This window comes from Calypte anna, chromosome 5 (genome assembly GCF_003957555.1).
Source record: "Calypte anna isolate BGI_N300 chromosome 5, bCalAnn1_v1.p, whole genome shotgun sequence".
Taxonomy (NCBI): domain Eukaryota; kingdom Metazoa; phylum Chordata; class Aves; order Apodiformes; family Trochilidae; genus Calypte; species Calypte anna.
The window spans coordinates 601,237-626,417 of NC_044250.1; the positions used below are offsets into that span (position 1 = coordinate 601,237).

Below are 25,181 nucleotides of genomic sequence, written 5' to 3' on the forward strand. Positions count from 1 at the left end.
GAGCACGGCAAGGCTCCGCCCGCCTCTCCGGTGAAGCCGGGGGAACACCGCGTGTGCGAAGCCTTCCAGAACGTTTAATGCGTTAAAAACACCGACAGCTACAACACCCCGACGGCCCGCAACCCAGGAGCCGTTCAGCGGCACGGCGAGAGCCCCGGCGGGTGTGGGAAGAGCAAGGAGAGGTCCCGAGTGGCTGGCACACGGGTGACCTCCCCCCAGCACCGTCCCTCCGGGGGGCACACCCGCTCCTCGGCTCGGGCACCGACTGGACCGACTGGGTATGTAAAGCAGGGACTGCTGAACTAGAAATAAAAGAGGAAAAACCCCCAAAGGGTAAGTAAGAGTCCTTCCTCGTTCTCACATAGCCAGGAGCAGCTTCAGCTCATCGAGTACTGCAGAGCATTCCTTGATTTCTGCTTGGAAGGAGCAGTGCTTCTCCAGGGACTGCTGCCTCTCCTCTTCAGCTGATTTCCACTTGGCCATGGCTGCCTGTGGGGAGGGCAGCACACGGGACATGTTACTGGCAGGACTGGAGAGCAATGACAAGTTCAACAGCAGCCCCAGCTAAAGCACCTCAAACCCTGCAGCTGCTCTAAGCTCAGCCTGCCCTGCCTGGCACAGCTTTTACCTCTGTTCCTTGAGGAAAATGGCAATTTATCTGTGACCAAAACTTAGCAAGTCTGATATAAAAGCAGTGCCAACAATTAGCTCTTGCAAAGAACTGCAGAACTGTAATTAATGACAGCAAATAGTCACTGGAGCAGTGGAGCTGCCTGTGCTTGCACACTTCCCAGGCTATGACCTGACATCCCTGCTCTGCAACACTCCCCAAACCAGACCAAGTGCTCTGAATTCCAGCAGGAATTCCCCAGGCTGGGGATCAGCTCTGCCATGCTGCTACCAATACCTGACACAGTCTCCAAAGATCCCTGGAGGTCCAAGCAGAGCCAGCCCCCTTCCCAGCCCTAACATCCATCTTCACCTGACTCAGGTGTCAGTGACCAATGTCACTCCCCCCTTCCACCCTGTGCCAAGTCCAGTTGTGTACAGCTCAGCCTGAAATGCCTGAATCATAGAACCACAGAATGGGCTGGGTTGGAAGGGACCTCAGAGCTCATCAAGTCCAACCCTTGCTCCACTCCCCCCGTGGTTCCCAGCCCATGGCACTCAGTGCCACATCCAGGCTCTTTGGAAAGATCTCCAGACATGGAGAATCCACTACTTCCCTGGGCAGCCCATTCCAATGCCTGATCACCCTCTCCAGAAAGAAATTCTTTCTCATCTCCAACCTAAACCTCCCCTGGCACAACTTGAGACCCTGCCCTCTTGTCTTGCTGAGAGTTGCCTGGGAAAAGAGCCCAACCCCCCCCTGGCTCCAACCTCCTTTCAGGGAGTTGCAGAGAGTGATGAGGTCTCCCCTGAGCCTCCTCTTCTCCAGGCTGAGAGGGGCATGAATGCTGCTCCACCACAACCTTGGGTTGCAGCCCTGTTTAGGAGGGCAGTACCTCAGCCAGTTACCTAACACAGGTCTATGTACAACAGAAGGTAACACTGCAGGTTTCACTGGCTGGTTCTCTTGGAGACCAGAGCAGCACTGGGAGGAACAACATAACCTGCAGCACCTCACTGAGCTCCACGAGCCCCTTACCTGGTTGAGTCAAACCAAGCCCCAGCCTTACCTGGAGCTCCTCCTTTTCCTTTGCAGCTGTTTGATTAAACACCCTCAATTCTTGTATGAGCTTCTCAGTTAGCAGCTGTGGAGCCCAAAGGAAAATGGTGAATTTGATGCCATTAAATGCAAGTCTCAGTAGATGTTTGCACACCCTCAGCTGGAAACACCTCTCAAAGCCCTTCTCACTCCTAAGGCCATTTGACCATTTTCTTACCCTTGTCTGCTCCTGGCATTCTCGTGTCTTTTCTTCCTCCTCCACAATGCTGCTGCCTGTAACTGATTAATGAGATGTGTTAATGAGCCTCTAATGCTGAGATAGCTGTGCTTGTAGCTAAAATTGGTAGGTTTGAAATAAAATGAATCCCTCATTGAACACAAACATGAGCAGCTGGATTTACTGATGCCTTAGCTCCAAGCTGTGGCCTATCATGGAGATATGCTTCTAGCTGGAATTGAGGTTATTTTTCTTCCTAGTAGCTGGTGCAGAGCTGTGTTTGGGATTTAGTATGAGAATAATGTTGATAACCCACTGATGTTTTAACTGTTGCTAAGTAATGTTTACCCTAAGCCCAGGACTTTTCATTTTGCTGTGCTCCAGGTGCACAAGAAGCATAAACCAGAAGATAGAGGCTGCAACCATCAGCAAAAGCTGCAACTCAAAGAGATAAAACCAGTTAACATCCAGGCTGGGGGCAGAGAAAGAGCCCAGTAAGGTGATATGAGACCAGAAGTCACTACTGGACTAAAAAGATTCATGAAGAGCACGTGAGGGGGGTGCAGGGATCATCAGGGTACAATTGTTGGGGGATTTTTTTTTTCTGAGTCACTCTCTGGAGGCAGCAGCTCAGGCTGCTTTTTGCAGCTGTACCATCTGAGGTATTAGATTTAAAAAGAACTGAGAGCTAAGGTTTCCTGGAGCTGAGTCTTAGACATGAGGTCAAGCCTGAAGAAGGAAGCACTCAAGAGTGAGGGGTTGAAAGGGACTGGAGTCACCCACTACAAAGGGACTCTGGCCCAAGCAGTTACAGCTGTGGGTGCCTCCTTGAACAGGGTGTGAGTGCTCAGGCAGTGGCTTTGCAAAGTAAATTTCTACAGCAAGAAAGACCAAATTATTTTCAAGGTTTATCCAGGACAAAGGCAGCTACAGGGAGCAGCAGCTTCTCCTGAACTAGAAACAAAACAATGCCCTGGAGGGAAAAAAGTGTCTGAAGAGTGAGCACTGGAAAAGCATGAGGTGTGCACAGTCCTTACCAGGATCAATGTTTCTGCTTTCTAAAATCACCATGCAAGTCTCCTGAAACTTCTTGAGCTTCTCAACTTCTTGGACCAGGCCTTCATTCTCCTCCTTCAGCTCCTTTATAGTTCCCTGGCATTAACACAGACTGTAAGTGCATCAAGTTGCCAAATCTTGCTTCTCTTTACCAGTAATACTGGGTGTGATGCTACTGGCTTCACAGGTGCCCCACCAGCACCAAGAATCACATCTTCCCTTGTCTCTACCACCAAACCAACCAGTCTGCTGCAGACCCTCACTCATGCACCCTGACAGGGTTAATACATTGATCACATTCACACATCTTAGCAATTACTAAAAAACAAATAGATCCCAGAGATAAAGTCCTTGCTGGCAATCCTAGCATTTCTTTTCTTGCTCCCTCTTACATTTATAACTCAGGAGTTGGATGCCTTGAAGAGCACATTAGAATTGGGAAGAAAAGGTTCATCTTGGACTCTTTAAATCACAGCATTATTCCCTACCAGGGAAGAGGATAAGCTGATCAACCTCACAAGTGGGATGCAATTCTCCAAGAGAATCAATAAGCCTGTGGATTAGGGTGATCCAGCTGATCCTGTCAGCAGCTTTCTGAACATTTCATAGGAGGGCTCAAAGGCTCTTACAGAAATCAAGCTGTGAGATAAGAGGAATGATCTTGTTGCAGATTAATAACTGGTGGAGAACTGGGATAATAAAGGGAGCTCTGACAGTGAGGAAGCAGCTGGCAAAATCGAGGTTATTTGAATAAAACTTCATGCAAGTGTAGAGCTGCAAATTTGAAATATTCTCCCAGAATGAGTTTAAAATGGAATTACAGCTCTGGTGACTCTTTAGCAGTGACCTGGATGCATTACCCATCCAAATACACCTGCAGCAGCTCTGCTGAGTCCCAGGCTCAAGCAGATACCATGGGTGTTGGAGGACAAAATCCAACCCACCCAATCTCTGACTTCTGATGGAAACAGAAACTGTGTAAGAGAATCCTTTGCTCTGACTCTGTAGGGATCAGAATATTAGAAACATCCAATGATTTATTTGTTCCATCCCTCCCTCCTTTTCCTTACCTGTGCTGCTGTGAGCCTGGAGTGTAGCTGTTGTTTAGCTGTTTCTAACAGCTGATTCTTGGCCTTCAGCTCTGCTTCTACTTTGTATCTGTTGTGAGGCCTGTGGAGTCAGATTCGGGGGCAAAAATATCAGTATCACACACTTTCTCTTTTACTGCCACAAATATGCACTTTTCTGAAGCATCTGCTCTTGTTTCTGAGCAAGAACTTTCATCACCAAGCTTGGTAAGAAAGCTGTGCAGGAGTGACAGCTCATCACAACCCTCCAAGAGGGAACTTTACTGCATGAGGACAACTAATAACAATTTGAGGAAACATACCCTCTGATAGCTGCCTTCTTTGCTACTGGTTCCACTTTCTTGGTAGATTTAGGCAACCTTAAAAGACGGATAAAATACAATTACCAGAAGATCACTGTATTCTTGCAGATTACCAGGTCTGTCAGTTTGACAAGATCTGCAGAGTGCTAAGTCATCTTGAGGACATTTGCCAAGAAATATAAACCAATATTTTACTTTCATTTACCCTTGGTTTGTAGCCTTGAAGACACCATCTGCTGGGATCTGCGAGCTGAAGTTAAAATTGGGGTCTTTGTTCAACTCCAGATCTGCTGCTTTGTTGACACATTGTTTTTTTGAAGGAAAAGCCACCTGCATTTCTGCAAGGTAAAGACAACCATGGAAACACTGCAGTGGAGAAGGTAACACCAGAATATCCAGCATCATTTGATCTTTTAAGCCTTCAACTTGAGGCAAATCACAACTGTATCTGTCTAGAATGGAGACTTTAAGGTAGTGACAACCAAGGACAGTCCCCAGACTTTACCCAGGGCCAAGGGTCCAGACCAAGCCACAGAGAGCTCAGACACTGGACAGTATTAAAACATCATTACCAGGCTAGCACTAATGAGAGGAAGTTTGAAAGTGGTGATAGAGGCATGATAATAAAGGTCTCAAGATCAAGCAGGCAGCATGGCACACTTGTTCACACTGCCAAAGCAAAGCTGGTCACTACTGGAAGCAAAACAGACACAGCCCATGTGAAACTCTGGTAAGAGAGCTCCACATTTCAGTTCACTACCTGTAGGTGCACTTCTAAAGCAGCACTACAGAGAAGTAGCTCTGTTCAGAAAGTTAACTGGTCTTTAACCCACAGCTGTCTGAGGATACAGAGCTTCATTCGTACAGCAGCTTTAGGAAGCTTTTCCCCTACCCCTCAAGCGAAGCATTTTTCAGGTGATACACAGACCAGTTTCTAAGGCTGAGCCTGGGTGCCTCACACTTCTCAGATGCTACTTCCAGAAGTAAGAACCCCTGAAGGAAAAGTGTCCTTAGCCCTTAACGTGCTGCTGCAGGCCGGCAGCAGGCACACAGCCAGGAGCGGGAGCCAGCACCCTCCCGCCCTGCTCATATAATAATAATAATAATAATAATAATAATAATAATAATAATAATAATAATAATAATAATAATAATAATAATACCCCCGACCTTTGTAAACACAGACAGAACACTTGAATAAAGCCACAGCCACCACAGACCAAGGCGCTCCCCAGCAGCCTCCTCCCCTCCTCCTGTCCCGCCTCGGCCTAACCCAACCACCCGCCTCCCGCGTTCCCCCGGCGGGGAGATGCCGGAGGCCCCTGCCCGGAGGTGTGTGTGTGTATGCTGGGGGGGTACGCACCGGTGTGAGGCGGGGGTCGGTGCAGTGCGGTGCAGAGGGGGATGCGGGACCCTTCCTCCCCCATGGCGCCCGCGATTCGAACGCAAACGCCGCCAACGGTCACGGCCCCGCGCATGCGCACAGCGGGCCCGGGGCTGCGCACAGCGGCGGGCGGGAGGGGGCGCGCGCGTTTTCCCGCCCTTCAGCCGTTTACCTCAGGGAGGCTGCGGGGCTGCCCGCATCCCGCGGTGCGTGGGGACCTGGGACAAAGGGGAACGAACGGGTTTAAAATGGAGGAAGGGAGATGGGGGTGAGACCTGAGGAGGAGAACCCTCAGAGCGGTGAGATAAATGTCCGCTGTGGCTGCCCCACCCCTGGAAGTGTCGAGGGCTGGGCTTGAAGCAGGGTGGTCCAGTGGGAGCGGTCCCTGCCCGTGTTGGCACTGCGTGGGTCTTTAAAGTCCCTTCAAACCCAAACCATGCCGTGATTCACAGCTGCGTTATAAAGTTCTGTGACTTTTACAGGGGTGTTTGCAGGGTTTTCCATCAAAATGCCTTGAGAAGTCCGTCCTGTCCCCAAAACGCAGCAGCTCCCCTGTGGAGGGGGTCACAGCCTGAGGGGCTCTCCGGTTCCCAAAGCCCCAAAGCCCACCTGGACACCCGGTGTCAGAACACTGAACGAGCATCCTGAGCTACGGGCTTTATTAAAAGCACTGCATTAAAAGAGTGTATCCCCACCTGGCATCTCCCCCAGAGCACAGCAAACTGCTCTGGGTCTCAGAATCTCTTTAAGGTGTACACTTTTCTTTTGCTTGTTATGCCATAAGATAATTAATCATGTAAAAGATGAAGAGAACAAACCACAATGTTCTTGGTGAAAGTGAGGCAGCACTCAGATGTAGGAAAGTTTGTCCACAAGCATTTATTTTGTCAATTCGTATAGAGATTGTTTTCTCGTTTTCAACAGCTAAAGGCAAAGAAGTGCTTGTTTTCCTGTTTGTTCTGGTAGAGGGAAAAAAAAGAAAAAAGAAAAAAAAAAAAGTAAAATTCAAGATTCACCAGATCCACAAATTTTAAAAAGTTACATGATTGTGGGGAATGCCTTGAATGGAAGCAAGCCAGGAATGACACACAAAGCACCCAAGTCACTGAGGGATGAGGACACTTCTCAGAGGAGGAATCTCACACTGAAGATCTTTGGCAGTACTAGAATTTCTTCTGATAAAACAAAGAAATTGTTTCTGAAAATAGATTTGGGCTGCATTCTCCAGCCCAAATTCTACATGCATTCTCCATGATCACTGAGACTGTATCAACTCAACAGTCTCAATGAGGTTTTTTTATAACATCTGAACTCTTTTGATGAGACCTGTGAACCAGGGCTTTGCATAAAGCAGCTTCTGATTCAATAGGAAAGAAAAGACACTTTCTTTATAAGCAACACATTCTTCACTCAGTAACTAGATTTTCAGTAACCATGGGCTTTGGATTATTTTTCTTTGACATGAGTCCTCTTTCTCTGTTGCTAAATATCTGGGGAGATTCACCTCATTATGTGTGACCTTGACAAGAAAATAAAACCTAATCACCCTGTAGGAAAGGACAAAACAGGTTTACTCGAAATTTTTTGCCGTACAGCTGCAGTATATATGTGAGTATGTGTGAATATGGCACCAGACACAGGAAGGTCAAAGGGCTTGTACTGCACCACGACTGATCTCTCATCCTCCCACCGGTATCAGATTTGCTGGTTCTGTGAAAACACAGGGATCTGCACAGCTGTAGAATCCTACTCTCAGCTCTAGGAGAAGTGGGAGGCAAAAACCTGATATTTACAGTTCCAAGGAGATCTCGACTTCCCCTTTCCCTAGCAGGGTAGTTTTGCTTTCTGCAAGGTTTCAGCTGTTGTAAGCAGAACTCTGTGCACTGGATCGTTTGATCCAGACATCAGGCATGTCTGGCTGGCTGTTTGGTAACACAACTGGACCTTCGCTCCCTAATCCGAATCGGTTTTTCCACGAAGAGCTGTTCTGCTGGGATGCTGCTGGGGAGATATCAAAGACAGTTTCCCTCAGGTCCAGCCGCAGGGTATCTCTCTTCCCGTTCAAGTACCCTCTCTCTGTCTGGCTGTAGGAATCTGACAGCTCTAAGACGTCAGGACAAGAGCTGGCTGACTCAGCAAGCTTTAGGCCTTGCTCAAAATCACTGATGGACGTCTCGCTGGAGATGTTGAGCATGTCAAAAGAGCTGCCCAGAGAACAAAGGCATCTGTGAATTTTGTAGATGTCAGCAGCAGGGAGGTGGCTGTTGTCTGAGGTATAATCCACCTGCTGCTGGGCAGTGTCACTGGAGCACTGGGATTTACTGAGCTGCCCTTCTTCCTTCGTGCCAGCTGGCTGGATGTTGTCCAGCCCAGACCCGTCCCAAGCTTTCGGGCCGTACTTTCGACATCGACATTCCCGGCAGAGTCTCTCCCTGTGAATTTCTACTCCTGAGCTGCTGTGCTTGTAGGGAGAGGAAGTTTGCAGGGCAGGACACTGGCACAGGCCAGCTTGCTGGTCTCCAAGGGCCTCCTGCAGATTCTGTCTGCCTCTTTCGAGGGAAGAGTGTGTTCCTATTCTGGGGCATCTGTTGTCTTCGACTTGTGTGTCTTCAGAGAGCCGGTTGGACAGCTTGCTCGTGGAAGTGCTGTTGTCAAAACTGTCACTGAGTTTTCTGGACAAGGGCTGGAGCTCATATTGCTCATTGGCAGTGTTGGACTCCTGGACCTTCCGCAACTGGCTTTGCTTCTCACTCCCCCCACAGGCAAAGCTGCTGTTCAGCCCGGAGTCATCAGGATAGTCCTTCATGGTGTGGACACAAGGCCAAAGGATCTGCCCACAGTTCTTCTCTGGGCCAAAGAAGCAGCACAGCGACTGGAAGAAGAAGCTGGCAAACCCACAGCTGATACACTTGATCATGACAATGAATATCCCCAGCTTCCTGTACGCCAGGACTGTGGCAGGCAACATGATGACCCCGGCAGAGAAGAGAGCAGAAGATGCCATGGCTGTGGCACAGCTCATCTGCTTCAGGGAAAAGGCCACTCGGCTGAGGCGGTCGGAGTGGGGGCAGAGGTGGTAGGAGATGCAGTAGTTGACGGTGAAGTCAACGGAGAGACCGACTGCAGCTGAAATGAAGAGAGACTCCACTGCATTCAGCTGCCACTCCAAGAGGACCAGGAGGCCGATGGTTACCAGGACGGTGCCCGCAATGGCAGTGACAGAGAAAACACTGAGGAGAACATTCCAGGTAGTCAGCAGCAGCACCACGAAGGAAATAGCTATGGAGAGCCCCATGACCACCATCATTTCAGTGTTGAGACTGTGCTGGAGGTTGTAAAGCTCTAGTTTACTGGTAAACCACCCATTCTGAAGCCCCACGGGGGCAGTTTTCATCTCCTCCGTCACCCAGAGGTCTATTTCCTCGTAGAACTGTTTGGCTTTGCTGTAGTTGAAGCTGTAGTGATAAATAGTTTGAAACTGCAGCACTAAGGCAGCAAGATTTCCCTCCCCATCAAACCTGAGGCCCAGGTCGTACGTTTCCCCTTCCCGCCCCTGTTCCAGGAGCATCATTTTGATGCAGTGCAGGAAGACTTCACCTCCGTAAGGGAAGGAGAACTGGTTACAGCAGAGGTTGAAGCTGTGGTCTCCCTGGGAGCACTGGCGACTCTCCATCCACCTGAGGAACTCCTCCATGAAGCACACCGTAGATTTCTGCTCCGCGTCAGGGTAATAGAAAGTTTCGTTCTTCACTTTCTGGCAGAATTCCAGGAGCCACTTCTGGGCCTCGGGGTTTTGGATCGTGAAGGTGACGTCTGTCACCAGGGTGCCGTTGCTTTTTGGGTCGAAGTGGTCCCCGTTGTCCACGGGCAGAACTCCCCAGACTATGGTGACGGGCATGCGTTGTCCTTCTCCACGCTCCTGCCTCTGGAACATGAACTGGTGGCAGTACTCCGAGTCGTACCTCTCGAAGGGGTGGCTCAGCCTGAACACCTGCACAGAGGACGTCTCCAGGGTGGGGAGCTTGAGTTTGGGGTTGGAACAGGAAATGTAGGCACCTCCTATGGCCAAGGCAGCAAACCAGCAGATCCAGATGTACCGAAACTTGATCACCCCGCAAGGCAGAAGCTTTTCAAAGAGCAGCTTGGAGGTTTCAGACAGAGTGTTCTGGAGACCCCTGAGGATGTAATGGAGGGAGAGAGACACTCTCTTGTGGCCGCTCTTGTTCCAGTAGTTCTCTGGCCTGTAAACACAGGTGGTTGCTACGTAGCGCTCGTACAGCACGGCTGCAGAAGGCAGCCAGGTGACCATGAAGAGCAGGCTGACCAGCACGGAGGTGCCCATGTAGACAGCAAAGCAGCGGATGGCTGTGATGTTGCTGATGTAGCTTGCGTAGAAAGCAGCGCCCGTGGTGAAGCAGGATGCCAGCATCAGGTAGGCAAAGTGGTGCATGGTTTGACTCACCCACTGGGAGAGCCCTGCGGAGGGGTGCTGGCTCTTGCTGAGGTTCCAGAGGTCGAAGAAGACAAAGGTGTGGTTGGCACAAATGCTGCTGAGAATGAGGACTGCTGTCAGGTTGACAAAGGGGAAGTAGGTGAATCTGAAGGCCACCTTGTACAAGAAGTAGGAGATCATTAAAGAACTGACAACCGCCAGGAGGACCATCAGGGTGATAAAGATCGAGCGTAAATAAAAAGAAATGCTTAGAAAAATAGCTAGTATTGCCAGGACTGGGTACTTAGTATCCAGTAAAAGATAGTGCTGGAATAGTTTCTGTTTAAGGCCCAGGTCCATGCCGGTGATGGATGTGTAGTTATCAAACAGATCCCAGGATTCCAGGTTGTCTAAGTAGATCCCCATCATAGAAGCCCCTTTCCTCGTAGGCAAGAACAGCAGGCTGTACTTGAGAGATGGCACCTGGTACTCCATGGTCTGGGGACTGAGGAAGTCTCTGTCAACCAAGAAGTGAAGGAGCTGGTAGATGGCATTGAAATGGGTGCATTTTTCAGGGACCTGGGCACACTGGGAGTGTTTCTCCCTGCCAGCCTCAGGCCCTATGCAGGACGGGGTGAGGATGCCTTTGTGATAGTCAGGAGCACAGGCACGAAGCAGAGCCAGGGTATGGGAGATGTCTGCCTGGGTTATCTCCAGACATGAAGACCTGTTGTAGAGCACAGCAATGTAGTTCCCCAGGGACCAGCTTGGGCAGCACTCGTTGGTTTCAGTGCGCTGGCAGAGCTCTTGAAAGTGAACGTGGGAGCGAATCTGAAACACAAGGGAAGGAGCAGCAGGTCAGATGCTCCCTGCACGTTTTGTCTTGCAGCCCTGCAGTGTTCCTTGCTCCCTGCAGTACCCCTCCCCTCCCTGGGTTCAATAATCCTTCCCTCCAGGTGTCTAAGCCATGGCTCTCAGCCTCCCAGTGTCCAGTAACAAACCCCACAGCCACTGGAACACTCCAGCCTTTTGCAAAAATGAAATCCTGCCCATCATTTACTTTTTGTAACCTCTGATTGGAGAATCTGGATCCTATGCCAAACACAGACAATCCAATTAAACTTCCCACTTGCAAAACTTGCTGTCACAGTCTCCAAGATGAGAGCTGCATTTTGGTAACTAGGTTCTGCTGCCCCAAATTCTCAGCAGCTGCTGATGGACACCCTTGGCTTCTGGGCCAAGCTCTTGTTCAGTGTCCCTTCAGTCTTGTTTCACAGCAGCTGCTACTTTGCAGCAGGACTTCAGGGACAGGTGGGATCATCCCTGTTTTGCTAAGTAGGTAAAATGCTTTGGAGTCCTCTAGGCTGAAGCCAGCTCTGGAGCTTTTGTTATTTTTGCCTGGTTTCCTTTTAACTAGAGATTAAAGATTACAGCAGTCAGAAGAGAGGCAGTGTGGATGTATGTTCTTCCTGATGTTACTAACCTTGTCTTGTTCAATCTGACACATGGACTGAATGGCTTGCAGGTTCCATAAGCTCCCAGCAGTTGTGGACATAAATACCAGCTGGGAATAGCTCTTTTCTGAAATGAGGAAGAAAGGAAATAAAAATAATCATAAAAAAAAGGATTAGGTAATGAAGAGAAATCAGACAGGCTGTTTGGAGCAGACTCTGTGCACAGAAAAAACAAACAATCCCCAATTAAAATGTATATATCTATTTATATATCTCTGCCTCTGTGACTGCTGGGGAGGAGTCCCTGCAGGGAAACAGGTCACAAAGGCAGCAGCTTGCAGGGACTGGGAGCTTCTGCCTTGTGTGCTCAGACCTCTGCTGCTCACCCCTCCAGCAGCAGCAGGAGAGCAGCCTGGGCCATGTTCCAGGTCTGCTCCAGGGACTGCTGGGTCTGCACCCCTGGGATGAGTGAGGGGCTTGGGTGCCCCCAGAAGCTCCCACAGACCTGTGGGTTGGTGTTTCACTGGTTTCAGAGGTGGAGGAGAAGCAGAAGAGGGAGTACAAATATCTGCATGCTGTTCCTTTTTCTTCTATTTGCTAGCACCCATTTTGGGATGAATTTTGGGTGTCTTGGGGTTCTTTTATTTTTTCTCTCCCTTTTTTACTGCCACTTACTTTTTCCAAGAAGCAGTGAAGGAACAGACACAGAGTGGGAAGAGAGAGGAAGTGGGGCACAGGTTATTTTCAGAGTATTTGCTTTTGAAACAGGCAGTTGGTGAAAACATTAGTCCTGTTACTGGTGCTTTTAAGGTGAGTTTCTCAGAGAGGGAAGGAAGCATTCTGTTGGATCCTGTGCATGTCACATTTCCTACCCTGCTGAGGTTCCACTCACCTGGGGGACCACAGAAGAACCCATCTGCTCCATAGATGTGCTCCATCCTTCTCTGTGTCCTAGCTTCTTGCTCTCCCTCAGCAGCCTTCTGTCCTCTGCCAATGCCAATGTCACCATAGCTGCCAAGAGACCAGAGGGCTGGTGTCACCAGAGCTCACCTGGCTGGGAGTTATGGTCACTGGCAAGGCTCTGGTGCTGCTCAGGACACTGTGGCAGCAGGAAGAGCTGGAAAGAGCATTGCTTGGGTGGCCTTTTCACTGCTGGGGTGACTGTGCCTCTTTATAGGGCCCTTTGTGAGGCTTTAGGTCAGAAACTGCCTCCCCTCGTGCTGACAGAGTCACCTCTGCAGTCCCCTGAAGGTGAAATAAATGCCTGAAGAGTTTAGAGCTGGATTCCTGGTTTCCAGAACAGGCATCCCAAGTCCCCTGCAGTGCCACACTGAGCTCTCCAGCTCCTTTTAATCTTGGCACATATCTTACAATCCACATGGATACCTTGGAATGTTGAACCAGTAACTTAACAGCTTCCTCAGCCCCTCCAAACCACACTCACCTTTTCTTTTCAGTGTAGGGAGAGAGGGAAAAGGTTTTCCTGTAGCCTGTGTGGCTCTCTACATTCCTCCACACCACCAGCTTCCTCCCAATGTCCGTGTCCCGTGGCTCGAAGCCCTGTGGCCAAGCAAAAGGTTTTGTCACCACCTGGCATTTTAGTCTGCTTTGCTTTTCCTTAAGCCTCCTCCTGTGCACAGACTGTGTGGGGTTGTTACTGCCTCCTGGAGGGATACACCGAGAGAATTTTCCCTGGAAATACTGCATCCCAGAGCAGAGAGAAAACTGGGATGTCTCCTTCCCTTCCCTTCCCTTCCCTTCCCTTCCCTTCCCTTCCCTTCCCTTCCCTTCCCTTCCCTTCCCTTCCCTTCCCTTCCCTTCCCTTCCCTTCCCTTCCCGTGTGAGGGCAGCAGTGGGAGCTGAGGGCCGGGCTGGTGGCAGGGCTGGCACAGGCTCCTCCTGTGCTGTCCCCTGCGTGGCTCTGACATTTTGTGTGCATCCTGAAGAAATCTCACTTTGGCTGCGTGCTGGGAGGTGGGTTAAGAGCAGCAGATCCCTGAGACAGCTGCTGACTTTTCCTGCTGGCTTTCATGTGCTCCTTGACTGGCTGCACAGGGAAGGGAGGCAGCACAGGCTCCATCTAGGTGAGGAAAGGATCTCTCCCTGGGTTTTCCTTAAGTTTCTGTTGGTGTATGCCCTGTGGGGACTTACCATCAAGGGTTCTGAGAAGTCAGGCAGGTTTCCAACCAGCAGGCCAGCCAAGGTGCAGACCAGAGCTGTCACTGAGCACAGCACCAGGACAGCCATGGGCCACTCTGCCAGCATCTGGGAGTAACTGGGAGCAACAGGAGGAAAAATAATGCAGCTGGTAAGGCACTTCTGCTGTGAGCGTGAAAGCTGCTGTTCAACCAATGTCCTGGTAGTCAGAGGAGGTACAGGAATTAGGGATTGAGCATTTATTAATTGGGAAGCTCAGAGGCTCCAGCAAGGCTGTTACTGAACACAGCCCTCCAGCTGGGGGGTTGCAGGCAATTCTCATTAACTCAGGTGGCTGCATTTTGCCTCCCCACATTTCCCTGCTTTTTCAGACAGAAAGAATAAAAACCAGACTCTCATGTCCTAGGGCAAAATGAAGCTTTGAATATTTAACTTAAAAGGTTGTGTTTGAAAAAGAGCTTCCCTCTCTTACCCCATCATGCAGTGTAAGCCAGGAGCTGCCTGACCCTTTGGCCTGCAGATTTCCAACCTGTGGGCCAAGAGTGGTGTCTGGGCTGCTCTGAAAGGTCCCTTACACCTCACCCTGAACCTCACCCTGACCTCAGCCTCTAAACCAAACACTGAACCTACAACAAAAGCATCTGCAAATGCAGCAGAGCCCTTTTCCCTCAGGTTCTGGAGAAAACCTGCAAGCCCCCAGGCCAGGGCTGTGCTGGGAATATCCGAGTGCTTTGGTGGCACATGGATGTGGAATGTCATTTCTGTAACAACAACAACAAAACCAAACAAAAAGCTCCCACAGTTTACTCTGGCTGAAGTATTTTTGCAAGTTACTTCTGCTTTTAAGAGCTGGTCTAGAATTTCCTATCCAGGGTCTGTGTCCCCTCTAGGGTGCCCTATTAAAGTGAATATCCCACAGTTATTTACAGGTACAGGTTTTACTGACTTGTTTTTGTCCTCCTCCAAAATATCTTTTGAGATATAAGACACCTGAGTGGGTCCCTGCTCTGCTCTGGCAGGTTCTGGGTAGTTCTCCTGTATTCTGATGTATTTCTGAAATATAAGAACTTCTTTGTTCAGAAATAGCTGACAAAAGTGGTTGAGTTTCATGGGGAGGTGAAATATGTGTGAGCTTCAGAGTGGCTGTGCCAATGTGTATCAGCCCCAAGGTGTAAAGTTCCTGCTTGCCTGATCTTTTGCTCCTTCTGCCTCCAACTTCACTTGGTCAAATCATGCAGCAATTAGAAAAATCATCAGAAACAAACACAAGCCCTCAGAAAGCTTCTCACATAACTTCTGGTCTGGCTTGGGTTGTTTGGGGTTGTTTTTTCCAATTTAAGGCTGCCTCATCAAGCTTGTTGGTGAAGTCTTTGCTATGAAAATGAAGGAAAATTATTCTTTATGCATAAGTGTGCCTCATTTCTGGAGGCTGATTTGGGGGATTCCATGCCCAACTACCAGAAAAAAAGAAAAAAAAATAAAATCAGCAGCACTATCTGCTGGTGGAAGATATTTGTCTGAGCTTTCCAGAAAAGATAGTCTTACAATAATCAGCTTTTAAAGAAAAGCTGAAAGGAAAGATAAACTGCATTCCCTACCTTGGGGTGAGAGAGCAAGGACAATGGGGTAGAAGGACATGATGCTGAACATACCTTTTTGGCATCCTGAAAGCTTTGTCATGCCTGCAGACAGGGAAAGAAAAGGAAAACAGATGCATTGATGTATTATTTTCCTAGGACAGGCAGTGCCAGGCTGCTGCTGAGCGAGGTGACCCTTTGAGGGGCTGGGGAGCTCCAAGCTGAGAGCTGACACCCTTCCTGGGAGGGTGTTAGGGATGGGAGAAATGGAAAAGCAGCTCAGGAGAGTTCCCCCTGGGAGTCCCTCTCCATGGCAGATGTCACCCAGGGTCTTGTGTCTCCTCATCACACTGATGCAGAGCAAAGAGAACATCACCAGATGACTGGAGAGGTCTCTTCCTGGCAGCACTCCTGTGCTCATTCTCTCACAATTCCTTCTCAAGCAGATTTGCTTGGATTAAAACCCCCATTCTGGCATTCTGATGTTATCACTTTCCCACTGCTGGGGCTTTGCAATCCAGCTCTGCTTCCTACTGAAATAACCTGTTGGTATTTGACAGTTTTGCTGGTGATGTACGAGCTAAAAAGGATCCAGGCCCCACTGCTCTGCCTGCAATGGCCTGGGCTGCAAACACAAGCAAAGTAAATCCTCTGCCCTGACCATCAAGGGCTCCTGTGCCTGACCCTGCATGGCTCTGCAAAGGCCAGGAAGGAATCCTGTGCTGTCTGCTGCTGGACTTTGGTGCTGCTGAGCACAGGGATCATGGTCCTTGGTGCCAACCACAGCTCCTGAAGGAACAGGCAGAGAGGACAGAGGATCCTGTCTGGAAAGGGTGAGGGTTGTAGCTCAGGCTGTTGGGAACACCCATCCTGTGAGTGCACCCACCCCCCAAGGGAGTCACCGTGGAGCTCTGCACACTCTGCCCAGTCTGCTTGCCCAGCTCTGTCATGGATAACTCCATGGATAACTCAGAGGTTACACCTTGTTGCTGCCCAGCCTGGCAAACCAAAGAATCTCCCCCACATCTGTGTTCCTCCCTGATGCTGCACAGACAGCAGCTCAGGCTGGGGTCAGAAAATGAAATGACTTCAAGCCTTAGCCCTGAGAAGCTCTGCCAGGACAAGGGATCAGCCAGCTGGGTGTCTGCAGTGGGAGAGGGGGAAGCACAAAGATCCCAGAAGAGGAACACGAGGAGAGCTGCAGGATCTTGGAGCACCTGAATGGCCTTTGCTTCACCCAGAGGAGCAGCAAACCCTGCCTCTCCCTCTGTGGGAATGGGAGCTCTCTGGACACCCCTCAGAGGTGGGGAGGGCAGATCCCATCCCTCCGTGCCCACCCTCCTCATCTGCTCCCCCTTCCCACCACCACGTTTGGGGAAAGCCCTTGAGCTGCTCTCCAGGTGCCCCTTACCTGACAGTGACAACGTGCCGCTGCTCGGGACGGCGCTCCCCGGGGGACCACTGCTTCCAGGGGGTTTCTGGGACCTCGTGGTGGGAAGCTGGCACGGGATCAGTGCTGGAAAGGTGGGAGCACAAGAGGGGCCTCTCGCCGTGCCCGGGCAGAGGGGGCAAGGCATAGCTGCCTCGGGGCTCCTGCTGCTCACAGGGGAAATAGAGGTGATGGTGCTGCGAGTCCTGGGAGCTGGCTGGCACCTGCCCGTTGGACTGGGGGGGCACTGCCCCAGGAGTGTGGCTGGAGGAGGGCAGGGGCTCTGCCCCCAGCCTGGGGGATGCAGGAATGGGGTAGTGGTGCACCGGGCAGATCCTGTCCCAGGAAGTGCCCCTGTAGCTGGGCTCCGTGTTCCCCATCTCTGGCGTGGCGAGGCAGGTCTGGCAGGGGCCTGCAGGTTGGTGTTCTCTGTGAGAGGAAAGAAATCTGTGGTGAAGCAGCAGAGCAGTAGCAGTGTTCTGCAGGGGGAGCACAACCCTGCCAGCTGGAGACTCTCCTGGAACACGATGTGGGAAAACCTCACCCACTGCTTGCTGGACCAAGAGCTGGGCTCAGGGCTGAGCTGGATGATGCTTTCCCTAAAGACACCTGGGAGTGACCCAGCTAAAGGAGACCCCAGCACAGCTTCGTGTGCATTGCTCCAAACTTTGGAAAAACTGGGTAACATCCCCTCCAAGATTTCCCCAGCTATTCCCTGCAGAGGGGCAGAACACACTGGGTGGTGGTGACAGCAGCAGGGTCCTGCCTCAGGAGCACACAGAGGTTTAGGGACAGGGAAACCAAAGGATGTGGAAGGGACACTTCTCTGTGCTTCTGGAGAGCTGAATCTGGCTCATTGCTCTGCAGAAGAACTGGCTCTGCTCCACGCTGGGAGAGCAGGAGGGTGAATTGTGCTGAACAGTGAACCTGAGGGATGTGACAGTGTAAAAGGGGCTTCAGCCTCCAGCCTGGCACATACCCAGTGCCTCTGTCACCTGCAGACTCTCCAGTGGACTTCTCAGGATCATTTCAGGCTTCTATCTCCCAAGGGTGTCAGCAACAGATATTATTGGCCCTGGTATGCAGGATTAGGATCTCTCAAGGTCTCTTGAAGCTTGACTTCCCTCTGACTGCTCCATTTACTGAGACAAAACATTGCAGACTTCAGTTTCCAGTAATGAGGATTCAGTTTCCAGTAATGAGGTCCCTGCAGGATACTCTCTCTTCTCTCCCAGGAATTAAAAAAAAAATCCCATTCCTACAGATGATAATTTATGGAACCTGAGAGATTCTGTTAGCTTGAAGAAGGTGTGAATAACACAAGGAGGGGCTGGTTAATCTGTGTGACACTCACAGCCCCTTCACACTGAGGTCACACTGACCCCACAAACACCTTCAGAATTGCTGTCTCAAGAGATGAGGCTGCTCAAGGGGTCAGAAATTCAGAAGGAAAGCTCAGGCTGGAGGCACCAGCAGCCTCTGGTCCTTGTGCAGAGCACGTGCCAGGGTATCCACAGCTGATTTATGTGTCTTGCCTGAGAGTCTGGCACCAAGGATTAAGGATGAGAAATGGTTCAGGCCAGCTAGAATCACAGAGTGTCTCGAGTCATCAAAGAATTACGAGTGCTGGAGCAAGAAGAGAGTGAGATGAACTCAGCCTGGGGCACGTGATGTGATGGGGGGAAAAGCAAAGGGAAAAGGTTTGAGAAGGGAATATTTTTGAAAATGTTTAGAGCCCTTCTGGTGTCTTTTTTCAGACAGCCATGGAAAAAGGCAGACTTTGGGCTGTAACAAGTCTGGAATTGCACCAGGAGCAGCATGACAATAAAAATGACAAAAGGGATTTGAAGAATCCTGTTAGCTCATTATTTTTCCAGCCAGAAGGACACCCTGGCCTTGGCAACTTGTGGCGTGTGCTTTCCAATATCAATGGAGTTTATTGACCCTGAGAAATGGTGTTTTGTGATTGGATGAAATGGGCTTAGATCATTCACAGCATTACAGCAGAGTCCTGATTCTGGCAGCACCCACACCAGTGCTGCTGTGGGCACTCCTGGCCCAGGCACCCCACTGGTGTCACCTGCACAGTGTGCCAGTCCAGGAACAGAGGGACCTCCCTGGATTAACCCCCCTGCAGTGAGAATTTTAGGTGTGAAGCCAGCAGAGAGCTGGGACAGAGCTACAGACACAGCTGGTGTGTTCGTGGGTCCTCAGCTGGGTGCAACCAAAGAGATGCTGGGAAAAGAGGGGACAGGGAGGTGCTGGGTGAGGGACAGAGGGGACAGGGAGGTGCTGGGTGAGGGACAGAGGGGATGAGGAGGTGCTGGGTGAGGGACAGAGGGGACAGGGAGGTGCTGGGTGGGGGACAGAGGGCACTGAACTTCTCCTGTTACCCAGGGTTGCGTTTCTCACACCATTTGCTTCCCCATCTTCCCCCTTCAGCTGCCCAGACCCCAAACAATCCCGGTTCCGAGGCTGCCGGAGCCAGGGGGAGCAGAGCAGCCAGGGCAGAGGCAGCTCCTTCCCGGGAGGGGCCAGCAGACACTCAGAGCCTCTTCCCAGCAGGAGACAGGCAGGAGGAGTCCCCATGCCAGAGGGAAAGCTTTCTGCCTTCCCCCCTGTGCAGGGCTGGGGAGCAGTGGGTGGCACTGCAGAGCCTGCAGCACTGTGCAGGACTGGCTGGCTGATTCCTCCCTCATCCCAACACCAGTTCTGGAGGCACTTCTTGATTTTCTTTAAGGGTCAGATCATCTCCCCCTGTGCACACTAAGGAGAGGCTGAGGGAAGCAGCACTTGGCATGTGGCAGATGGGAACCTCTGACCAAGGGAATGGAGCTGCCTGGTGCCTGAGCCAACTGCAGCTTCTCTTGTTGCCAGATGAAGCTCAGGGGGGAATAAAAACAAGGCAGAGAAAGGGCAAGAGTCTATGTCTTGCCTAGAACCACCTCCTGCTTTCCCCAGGAACCTTTGCTCAATTACACATTAAGCACTGCAGAATTTCATTCATTCATTAAAAAAAAAAAACCAAAACAAAAAAGAACCTGATTTCCTTTCCTGTCCTTTTTCTTTCTTCTTCTTCTTCTTTGGCAAGGTTCTGCTTGTCTGTCAGCTGCACAGGTTTTCCCATATGGAAAAAAAAAAAAAAACCAACCACAAAACAACTCGAATTCTTTCTGAATTAAACCCATGTGCTCCAAGGTCAGCTTCCACCTAGATGAATGGCTTTTTCCTTGAGAGCTGTAAATGGCTTTTTAGGAATGGCTTTTGTAATGGAATTTAAATGGAGGCTTTCACTTTGAAGATTACAGCAGCAGTGGAGCTCTGGAGAAGAAAGAGCTTCTGTGCTGGTGTTTCCTGGGCAGACAGGAGCTCAGCCAGGGGGTTGTTCCCTCTCCCTCTCCCCTGGCTGCTGGCAGGGAGGGACAGGCCCCTCCTGAGCCATCCCTCTCCTCCTTCAGCAGGGTCAGATGCTCAGGCACTGAAAAGATTCTGCGTGGTTGCTGTTTGTTGTGCTTCTCTCCCAGTCTAGCAGCAGGGTAGTGTGTAGCCTTGAGAAAACCTACAATCTTTTGGTTAATGAGACTCCTGAGGATGTTAAATCATAATGAAAAATTAATGAGACTGCACAACTCTGCCTCCCACGGTGTCTGCCAAGAAAAGTTGAGCTTTATAATCCTTTCCATTGACTTCTCTGCACAGCCTTCCCTTCCCCCCTGGGTGAGGGATGTGTGGTGGGACACAAAGGGCTCCAGATCCCCCACCCAGGTTTTGGGACCAGAACAGCTCTGGCTGCAGCCTGCTCTGTCTGCCCTGGCTCTGGTGAAACCCTGTTTGCTAAGCCTTGTCTTGGTGAAAGGAAAACAATGAAACGAGGAGAGGCAAGAGCACCTGGGTGTCCCTGTGCCAGCACAGGAGGAAGGAAGGGGGAGAGGTGTGTGAGTTATTGTGGTGAGGAGCTGAGCAGAGCTGCTGCAGAGCATTTTCTGGGAGCAGAGGAGGGGGCTGCAGAGCTGCCCCTTCAGCAGCCACACGGAGAGGCAGCTGTGCAGACGCATGCTCAGCAGGGAGAGTCCTCCCTCCCTCCCTCCCACCCGTGCTGCCAGGGATGTTTGTTCCTCAGGGAGCAGCACGAGTGGGGCTCAGACCACACCTGTGTCACCTGGATTATCTCCTCTCTGTAACCCAGCTCGTCCAGGCTGCAGCCTTCCCTCCAAATCCCCTGTCTGTCTGTCTGTCTGAGTGAGTGAGGGCTGCTGAGGCAAGCCCAGCCAGCAGGGCTGCAGGGCTGGCTCTGACCCCCCCGACCCCCCAGCTGTAAACCCCTGCTGGATTGTGTGACAGGCACTGAGTGAGCACCCCGGCTGCTGGCTGAGCTCCTCAGGGCTGCCTGAAGAGCAGTGACTGCCCTGCTGGCTCCCCGGGCAGGTGGGGATGGCTCAGCACCAGTTTTGTATCAGACAGACCCGAAACTCTTCGGGTTTCAGCAGGAATTCCCGTGCTGTTGAGCTCGGGCTCTGCCCTGCTCAGATCTGTTGTCTCCGGTCTAACAAATGGGAATGTGCCTGCAAATCTGGGGATGGCTCCTTGCCCGTGGCCCTGGGCTTGTTGACGTTTTCCAGAAAACGCTCTTGGTTGCCAAGCTGGTTTAGGGCAGGAGGCAGGGGAGCATATGGTGCCGGGGGGAGAGGACGGGGGCTGCAAGGTTTATAGAGGAGACCTTTGGAGTGAAAACAGTGCCCGCCCAGAGCCTGGCGCAATGAGGACTGAGTTCCAACAACAACAGCTCACCCGGCACTGCAGAAGGGAGACCTCACCCTGCTGCAGGTTAAAAACCTTCCCGGGAGACCGAGCCGGGCACTCGCCCGCCGGCCCCATGCCGAGCACCGGGGGCACCGCCCGGGCAGCCCCGAACCGCGGGGCAGGCAGCTCGGCAGCAGCCAGCGGGGCTCTGCCCCCTGCTCTCCACTCCTCAGTGGGGACAGCCCGGGGGGCACCGTCCACCTCGGCACCCACAGAGCCGGGGGAGGCTGCGGGGCGGTATGTCCCACCCCCCGGTCACCCTTCTCCTCCCCTCTGCACCGCTGCCGCCCCATCCCGGCCATCCGCCCCGCCGCACCCTGCCCGGACGGGGTTCCGGCTGCTCCGCCTGCCAGAGGAGGGGACCCCCCGCGTTCCTTCCCGCGGTCCCGCCGCTGCTCACCTGGGCGAGGCGGGGCGCGTCCCGCGGGGCTGCGGGCGCTGCGCGGGTTCCATGGCGCTGTCCGCGGTGCTGAGCGCGGCCCGGGCGCTGTCCGCAGCCCCAGGTGCTGAACGCTCCCGCCGGCAGCGCACCCGCCGCTCACCCGCCCGGCGCTTGCGCGGCCGCGGAGGCGGAACCCGGCGCGGGTGGCCAATAGCCGCGGGGGGAACGCGGGGAGCTGCTCGGGGAGGGGGTGCGGGGAGCAGGGTGCGGAGGTGGTGGTGGTGATGGGGAACATCCTCCGCTCTCCGGGACAGGGAGGGGGAAGGCAGAGGGGTCTTTTCCAAGGACAAAACTTCCTCGCCCAGCCCCAAAATCCCCTTTCTGGCGCCCAAATCGCCTTCCCAGTCCCCAGGCCCTCAGCCCGAGCTCCCGAGCTCTCGTGGGGGTGTCAGGTTCAAAACTGCACAAAGCTCTCTGGGTGGAAGGACTCTCCTGGCAGCAGAGGTGATTCTGCTCCAGCCCAGGTGGGGAAGCTGCTGGAGCACTCCTGGGCTCGTGTGCAGGTGCAGGCAGCGTTTTGACGTGTTTGGGTTCACTCTTTGGGTCTCAGTAGCATTAAAGAAGCAAACAATTTATTGATGCAGTCGATAGTTTTGAAACAAGTGAGTTGAAAGCAGAGGGGACTCAAGGAGATCAGAGCCATTCCTCTCAGGGCAGGATCACTCCCACTGTTGGTACCACGACTCTGCCCTGAGTTGTACCCGTGGCCTGTGGAAGGTGTCTGCTTCTCACACATCCCCTCCCACAGCAGTGCCCAGGACATGCCCTGTGCCAGGAGGGGCCTCTGCCTCCCTCATGGCCCTGAGGATGGTCAGGGGTGTGGAACTGACTTCCTCTCTTCTCATCATCCTCTGTGTGGCCATGGAGATGGCAACACCCCTGCTGTGAGCAAGCTGGCCTGGTGGAAGGGAGGATTCAGATGATCTTTCAGGTTCCCTCCAGCCCAAAGCAGTCTGTGGTTTTTACTGCTCTTTCTCGTGGCCGTGCCTGTGGCCCTCGCTGTGGCAGTGCCCCTGCTTCTCACAGGGTGGCATCCTGGTCACCTCCCATGCTGCAGAGAAGCTGAAGCAACAAGGGAGAGCATTAGACTGGAGAGTATCCTGTAACTCCCACTAATCCTCTGCCTGCTCACAGTAAGCCCTTCCTGCCTTAACGACTCCAGTGCCTGAGAGGGCTTAAAGACCAAAAAGCTTTTCCTCAGCACCAGGGTGGGTGACCAGAGCCTGACCCAGGAGGCAGTTCTGAGGACAGGCTGCAGGCAGTGTCCCAGCACCTTGCTCCCTGCTGGGGATCTGGAGGGGATCAGTTTGCTGCTCTCAGCCCAAGCCACAGCAATGTTGCTGTTCTGGTAGGGTCAGATCTGGAGCTGGGGTTTGTGGCCCAGCAGGACCCAGAGAGTGCTGAGAAGATTGGCTGGCATTGTGATGGGAAGGATACGGGTGCTGCTGCTTTTGCTTTCTCCCCAGTGCTAAATAAAACCACAGGCAGCAGTGCTGACAATAATAAAGCCACGGGAGCTGGGAGGGGGGTGGGAATGGGCTGAGCTGCAACCATCCCACCACTTGTGACAGGCAGCATCACCCAGCTTGGAGCTTGGCTCAGCCCCTCATGTGAACTCCTTGTCTGTGAAGTGGGGGTGATCACACTTCCTCACTCCCACATCTTGGCAGGTTTCCTCTGGGGCCTGCAGAGTATTTGACAAATGGATTTTGTTTTTTTTTAATTGCCTTTTCCCAGGGACAGGAGCAGGGCTGACACTCCCAGCTAGCTGCAAACACAGGGCTGTTGTTACACAGCCAGGGCTGGAGGAGTTGGTCAGTACATCACCTTGGCTTTTTTTTTTTTTTTTTTTTTTCTCTCTTCAGCAGCTTGGGAGCTGTCTCTTTGCCATGGCAACCCACAGCCCAGACCAGCATCAGGCAGGTCCAGCTGCTCTTGGCATTCCTCCAGCCTAGAGGAAGGTGGAGGAGTGGAGGAATAGAGAGAGAGGTGACAAAAAACCCAGCAGGAGCAAAGAGAGGACAGCAAAAAAGGAGGCATAAGGTCAGGAGTATCACAAAACCCAGCAGAGAGTAATGGATGTGTGTGGAAAGGAGGAAAAAGCTGCTGAGCAGAGAAAGGAGAGAGGGGGAAAGGAGAAGGGGAATGGATGGACAGGTGAAAGGACAAAGATGCACTGGGAGTGACGTAAGAGCTGGCTGAGGGGTGAGGCAGATTTATGAGGCTGTTGTGCTGCAAAGAGCTCTCTGTCTTGTCAGGCAGCAATTTGCTGCTGCTGACCCTGAGGAACTCAAGGAATCCATCATCTGCTCCTCATTTCAGGAAAAGTACCCAAGAGCATCCAGCTCCTCTGTGGGAAGAGGTTCCCACTCACAAAAACATCACTGAGCTGTGCACAGGCTCGTGGTGGGACTTCAGAACCAGAGTGAGCTGTGATCATCTCCCTCCCCCTCTACATCCCAGCCCAGCAGCTCTGTTGTGGGGCCCCCAGCAGTGTCTGTGCTGCCAAACCTGGGCACACAGGGCTGCTCCCAGCAGCTCCCAGCAGCTCCCAGCAGCTCCCAGGGGATGGGTGAGGCAGGAGGGGGGAGGCAGAGTGCTGTGGGGTGGGGATGCCCCCCCTGCCCCTCCTTCAGGCAGTGCTACCTTGGCTCTCAGGAAAACCACATCCCAAGCATCCTGCTTGCAGTGCTGACACCACCCTGATGGTCTGGGCAGCCCAGAATCACTGGTGTCAGGAGTTTCTTGGCCAGCCAAGGCCTCAGTGACCACAGCCAGGGCAGGGCTGTGCTGGCTCTGTGCAGGCTGCCCATCTCCAGGCAGTCTGCAGTGTCTGCCAGCTCTGCTCCCAGCTGCCTTCAGACCCTGCCCTGCAGCCAGAAACCAGTGAGGGCATTTTTGTACCAGGCACCTCCCATGCTGGGAGATTTCCATGGGTACAGCAGCAGCAGTCCTGACCTCTTCTGCTTCATAAACCTCCTCTTGTCTTAGCCCATGAAATTGCCTCCTGAGCCAGAGCAGGTCTGTGGAGGGGCTGGTGCTGTGTTAGCAGCTGAAGCCCCACTCACCCTCACAGCACAGGACTTGTTTTACAGGCAAGTGTAGCTACTCAGCCTCTGCAGCCACAGGGGGGATTAATTGAGAGACAGAAATGAGCTTTAGTCACCATTTGAA

At 52.2% G+C, this 25,181-nt stretch overlaps 2 protein-coding genes across 2 annotated transcripts; both read right to left on the reverse strand.

Moving 5' to 3' along the window:
- Nucleotides 1-59: 59 nt before the first annotated feature.
- On the reverse strand, nucleotides 60-5,817 carry KNSTRN (kinetochore localized astrin (SPAG5) binding protein). The gene is made up of 8 exons (XM_030451083.1): nucleotides 5,696-5,817; nucleotides 4,538-4,670; nucleotides 4,333-4,389; nucleotides 4,013-4,112; nucleotides 2,924-3,038; nucleotides 1,887-1,948; nucleotides 1,680-1,754; nucleotides 60-489 (listed from the first exon to the last, which is right to left on the reverse strand). The coding sequence occupies exons 1-8, from the start codon at nucleotides 5,808-5,810 to the stop codon at nucleotides 358-360; spliced, it is 789 nt and encodes a 262-aa protein (XP_030306943.1). The 5' UTR covers nucleotides 5,811-5,817; the 3' UTR covers nucleotides 60-357.
- A 1,754-nt stretch (nucleotides 5,818-7,571) lies between these two features.
- On the reverse strand, nucleotides 7,572-17,793 carry DISP2 (dispatched RND transporter family member 2). Its single transcript, XM_008506009.2, has 8 exons — nucleotides 17,745-17,793; nucleotides 16,748-17,282; nucleotides 15,412-15,441; nucleotides 13,754-13,877; nucleotides 13,047-13,162; nucleotides 12,495-12,613; nucleotides 11,632-11,729; nucleotides 7,572-10,979 (listed from the first exon to the last, which is right to left on the reverse strand). Exons 1-8 carry the CDS (start codon nucleotides 17,791-17,793, stop codon nucleotides 7,572-7,574), a joined length of 4,479 nt encoding a protein of 1,492 aa, XP_008504231.2.
- Nucleotides 17,794-25,181: the final 7,388 nt, after the last annotated feature.